General features: G+C 37.5%; 1 protein-coding gene across 3 annotated transcripts in view; it reads right to left on the bottom strand.

The window, feature by feature from the left end:
* R3hcc1l (R3H domain and coiled-coil containing 1 like) overlaps positions 1-6,000 on the bottom strand; it is a 77,355-nt gene that overhangs the window by 15,534 nt on the left and 55,821 nt on the right. For all 3 annotated transcript variants that reach the window (XR_003712249.1, XM_028773905.1, XM_028773917.1), the window contains exon 3: positions 626-801. Coding sequence is in view for 2 of the 3 variants with exons in the window: in XM_028773905.1 (XP_028629738.1) it covers positions 626-801 (176 nt within the window). In the remaining variant the exon portion in view is untranslated. The remainder of the gene's footprint in view (positions 1-625; positions 802-6,000) is intronic.

Below are 6,000 nucleotides of genomic sequence, written 5' to 3'. Positions count from 1 at the left end.
GAGGAGGAGGAGGAGGAGGAGGAGGAGGAGGAGAGGAGAGAGAGAGACACACACACACCAGAGTTTATTACCAGTAAAACATAAGAAGAAAACAGTGTATAAGTTGAGTGTAAAATATATGGAATTAAAAAGATCTTGTAGTATTTAGAAAGAGGGGAAAAAAGTTTTATCACACATTTTTATAATTTCTAGAGTAACCATCAAAGAACAGAAACAGATTACATTTAAGAAATGAAATGTGAAAAAAGTCAACCTGTAAGTCAAGAAAAAAAAAAAAGAAGTATATACAGGAGAGACAACAGGAGTAGAAATGTTCAAATACACCAATAATTACAATAACTATAAATGGACTAAATGTACCACCAAGCTAGACTTAAGAGGTCATCACCAACAGTGATCTTTGTAAAGTTACAACAGGATCTACAAAAGCTACCTTTTAAAAAACTGAAGACTAGTCTGAAATACAGGTTTTATAACTGATCTGAACAACATACAAACCCAGTGTTAACTTAAGACTTAAGTAAATTGCTAAAAAAATTTTAAAAGATTTATTTTTTTTAAATTATTAAGAAGACTTTCTCTCACACTATCTAACATTTGGAACCACCTGCAAATAAATACTTACTGGTAACTGCAGAAAATCCGCAAAAGGTCTTCTGTACGAAATTCTTGAGGAAAATCATAAATTTCAATGACATGTGGGAATTCACATTCACTGAGGTCAATATCAGGAAGTTCATGGCTGTAATAATCAAATCTAGGCTCCTGGATGCTTTTTCTGTTCTTCATATTCCCGGATAACTAGGGAGGAGGAAACATAGTAAAATGCCTGCTAATGGGAAATCAAGACATTATAAAAATACCCTTCCATGTATAAACAATCCTGCTCCCATCTCCATGTTCCTAGTCCTCAACTTTTGGCATGGTCTCTGTATTAGTGGTGTTCATGAATATAATACTGGCCAGGTCCACTTACTTATGATCATACATGTGGAATGTTGGAAAAGGTGTTAAAATCTCATCAATTACCAAGTGAGAATATAGACTTAATAGGGAGGTGTGGACATAGCTCTGTGATACAGCACTTGTCTAGCATATGCAAGGCCTTGGAGCGTGGTGTCCAGGGATGGCTGGAGGAAAAAAGCAAGGAAGGATGGAAGGGTTAATGAATTACAAATGGCACATCCTGGAAACAGGATTTCAGACAACAGCTGAAGAGATGAATTCACATTTGTTTTAACTGAGATCATTAATAAGGCTCAGGGCTCACCTCATAATTTCTTTTCTGGAAGTGAACAAAACAAACAAAGTTTTAAGAGTGAAAATCTTTTAGTTCAGCTTTTACTGTGTATTAAAAGGTGAGGAGAAAGCTTACAAAGGAATTTGTTAGGACAAACATAAGTAGCATAAGCAGTTACACTCAAGGTCCCTAGTAAAAGATAAGGATACCTAAGGATTATGCCAAACATCCTACAGGTGTCTTCAAACTTTTTTCTAATTATAATGACAATCATTGTGAATTTCAAAAGTAACACTATTCTAATGATATTTGTCATGACACTTGGAATGGCTCCTAACTCTTGAACCCTGAACCTCCTTCAGATAATTTGAATGGGTTATAGAGCATCATCCATTGTTCCAGATACCTATATAAATCCTTTTGTATACTCAATACATTAGTAACATTTTTTTTTTTTTGCTAGATGGTTAACAAAAATAGTTGTCTTAACTCCTTGTATCAATGCTATTGCAGAAGCAGTGGTGCTAGCAATTAATGAAATTAAAGCTGCTATGCCAGCAATAATCAAGCCTGCTACCCTCTTGCTTCTACTTAAAGCCTAACTCACTTCTTCCAGCCCTTTCAAGCTTTTTTCAGAGAATCAGGGTTTTCCAAGACGGAAGCTAGTTGATAGACCCCCTGTAGCAGACATGCCAGGTTTCAACATACTAACACAATTGGAAATTATACAGTCAGTGCAACTACAATAAACACTGTAGAAGAGACAATACCAATTTTAGTTTGACAATTAAAAGAGCCTTAAAACATGCACTAATCCTTGTTTGAAATGCAGATCCTGTCCCAACTTTATCTTTTGCTATTGTAACATCATAGTGAGCTACAGCTAACTTCCAAATATGACTCTGACAATGTCCAGATCCAGTCTTCCAAAAGTAGACTGTTATTTCCAATATTGAATTAATTTCTAGACTAGCACATGATTTGAGTCCTAATAGCTGGTCGCCTTTAAGAAGAATACAAGAGACATTATAATTTCTTTTTGATTCTCTATCCCACAAGGTCTAAAAACTTGAGGCAAGGCGGCTTGTTCCATCTGGGATATAGTCAAACAAAGGTGGGTCAGGAATGTATGTCCAATACAGCTCCCAAGTCACCCTTGTCAGGGCATTCAGCAAGCTTACAGGTCAGCATCATTTTTTGTCTCAGCAACAGTGTGTCCCCCCAATCTTTTTAAAATTCCATAGGCCTCTTCCACAATACTTTGTCCTTGAGGATTATACAAAATCCCCGTAATAAACTGTTGACAAAAAGTCTTGACTGCTTGACTACAATTGCCAGACCCATTATCTGTTTTTTTTATTGGATATTTTATTTATTTACCTTTCAATGTTATCCCCTCTCCCATTCCCCCCAAAACCCCTTATCTCACCCCCCTCCTCCTATGTCTATGAGGGTATGCCCCCACCATCTACCCATTCCCACCTCCCTGCTCTTGAATTCCCCAATACTAGGGAATCCAAACTTTCAGGGACCAAGGCCCTACTATTCCACTGATGCCTAAGAAGGCCATCCTTGACTACCTATACAAGTGGAGTCCCTCCCTTTGTGTTCCCAGGCTGGAGGTTTAGTCCCTGGGAGCTCTGGTTGAGTATTTTGATGCTCCTTCTAAGAAGGATCGAAGGACCCACACTTTGATCTTCCTTCTTCTTCTTGAGCTTCATGTGGTCTGTGTATAATCCTAACACCTCTCTGGGTGTGTTAATTTTGCATAGTGAAATTATGAATTTAAAGAATGCTGCTCTATTGAGCTTTGATGCTGCAGATAATGTCGATAAAATTATCCATGGCCTGAAGTCAGTATTTCCATTTTGGTCAAACTTCAGGAATGGCATATATAGCTTGATCAGGCTAGCCCTTATTGTCCTGGGAATACTTTTATTCCTGCCCATCGTGTTAAAGCTTGTCTCTAACTACATCAACAGGCTGGCAGCCAAAGTACATGACTTGAAACTGATAATGGACCCCCAGACAGAGTTATTAATTTAACAGGCTGGCAAGCCAAGGACAGGTAAGATTCTGCACAGAGCCTTACCAACCTAAGACATAAGTGCATTGCTTTTGATAATGCATATTCTATGACAGGTAAGGAAGGCATTCTTGTTAGAATGACCTACAACAGGCTCAGTCTTGTTAATGACATAAAAAAGGGGGAGAGGTGGAGAGCCTTTGGGGCTGCTTGGCAAGAAGCTGACATGAGCCAAGGACAAGGAAATAGGCTGCTTGGCAGGAATATGACATTGGCTAGAACGAAGAAGTAATTTCAGGTAGGAATCTAAATCTTAGGCTACAACAAAGAAGTAATCTCAGGCAGGAATCTAAATATTAGGCTAGAACAAAGAAGCAATTTCAGACAGGAACCTAAATTTTAGGCTAGAACAAGGAAGTAGGCTTCAGACATGAAAATGACCTTGGGCTAGGACCGGGAAGTAGGCTCAGATACTTTGGTCATCATGATAAGCCTTTAGAAACAGTGATCACGGGAGTGTTCATGTAATTGGGTTTAATGCCTTGCTTTTTCTTTGACTATTTGTGTTTATTATATTGCTTGTTCCTTGACTATTTGCATCTATTGTATTGCTAGACCCTCAACCTAGAACTGACCTTAATACATGCATGTAATCAAAATGGTATAAAAGCATAAAGGAAGAAGAGGTATAGGATAGGGGGTTCTAGGGAGGGCAAATGGGGAAAGGGGATGACATCTGTATTGTAAATAAATAAAATATCCAATAAAAAAATCAAGTTAAAAAAAAAAGAGCTACCTAAGGCTATGAAAGAATAATAATGAACTGCTATCTCATTAAAAATAAAACTAAAAAACCCCTTAAAGCTATTAATTGTCCACAACGGAAGCAACAGAAAAAGGAAAGATGCAAAGTCACAGTGCCAGCAAGTCTTGGAGGGTCCAGAACCAAAAGTGCAGTTAAGCCCTTCAAGTACTCCTCTTTACTGTATGTCCTCCACTGCTGTCATCATCACTATCATCATCAGAGGGAAGGAGGAGAATGTATAATGTCAAAGATGGAGAAGTGTAAAACAGATTTAATCAAATTATTGAGAGGGAAGAAAAGAGAAGGTAATTTAGACATTATTCTTGTGCCTCTGTATTTTCTTTACTAAATCCTGTCTTATATCTAAAAACATGGGAATAATAATACCTCCACCTCATACACAGACATATAAAGATGTGGTAGATGCTTGGCATACACAAGTATTAAAAAAAAAAATAAGCTCACTTCTACAGAGCAGGCGTCATGTTAGCTCCAATCTGTATAAAAAACAGAGCAAGAAGAGACTGTTTCTACAACTGCACCAAGAGGAAAGGCCAACTGAGTCATAAAATCAGAGTTTTTCCTGAGTGTACAAGAAATCTAAGTTTGTCAGACAACCAAGTGGTCTCCGATCCACAGGCACATAAATGGCTTTTCTTTCTCCATTCAGACCATTGAAGGAACTGATGAAAAGGGGGCAAGAAGATACTAGGTGATGTAACTTACAGCACTCAGAGCCCCACAGACCATGGAGTTCTGTGGTCATTTAGAAACCAAGCCTTATGCCAGAGGCACACTGTGATCATCAGAGTCAGAAATCAGCAAGTCTGAGTACTATAAAAATCATTTCTATAAAAATTATAAAAATCATTTACTATAAAAACTGGGACCCATGTATTCATTAAGAATTTGAGGATCAGCTTGTTAAATTTCTATAAAAATAGGTATCTGGGTCTTACTGGCTATGTTATTCAATTTGAAAAGTTATCTTAATATTGTTTTCCAATAGATGAATTGGATATATTTCCATTTTTATATATTTTAACATTTTGAATTTATTACATATTTATTTTGTGTGTACATGTACACATGTAGGCTTGTGAGGAGAAATCAGATGACAACCTTGCAAAAGCTGGCTCCTTCTTTTCACCACATAAGCCCTAGGGACAAACTTAAGTCCTGGGTCTGCTGCAGGCACCTTTATTCAAAGAGCCCCCTGAATAAGCCTCATTTTGAGTTTTAGAGTACTAGTTCGATATTTCTTTTGTTAAATTTATTCCTAAATACTTTGTTTTTGATGCCATTGTAATATAATTGCTTTCTTCATTTCATTTTTTTGATTGCTGGCACTGACATTTTTATTTTCTTTGCAAAAGCAAAACAAAACAAAGCACTGTGTATTTGTACAATTACAAATTAGGGTTAAATAAGGCACTGTGAGAAGTAAAATGCAGGCTATAAAGTATCTTTGGAAACAGAAATCCTATGAACTGATTATCAACAAAAGGCAGGATAGTCTGGCAAGAAAAACTGACTAAAATTCTTTGCTCTACCCTGGTAGGTAAAATTGAATTTGTACACTTACACTTCAATTACTGAGCACTTTGGCTTCTGAAACAGATCACGAACAGTGTTACTAATGGCAAAACCCCATGTAATGGCTAATACTGATTTTCAACATGACAGAATCTAGAATCGACGGGTGATAAGGTTGTGGGCACACTTGTGAAAAATGATCATATTATGGTAAGTGAGGGGAGAAAAACCACCCAGAACACCGCAGAGCCTGGAGTGAATAAAAAGGAGAGTAAGATGAGCCATATCACTCACCACCCTCTCCTTCCAGGCTGCAGAAGCAATATGACCAGCTGATTTCCCTGTTAGAATGGACTGTAACCTGGAACTGTGAGCTGAAATGAATTCTTCTTG

Source organism: Grammomys surdaster, unplaced genomic scaffold, assembly GCF_004785775.1.
Source record: "Grammomys surdaster isolate TR1022 unplaced genomic scaffold, NIH_TR_1.0 66, whole genome shotgun sequence".
Classification (NCBI taxonomy): domain Eukaryota; kingdom Metazoa; phylum Chordata; class Mammalia; order Rodentia; family Muridae; genus Grammomys; species Grammomys surdaster.
The sequence above is the reverse complement of the archived record's forward strand: the minus strand, read 5'-3'. Positions and strand labels throughout refer to the sequence as shown.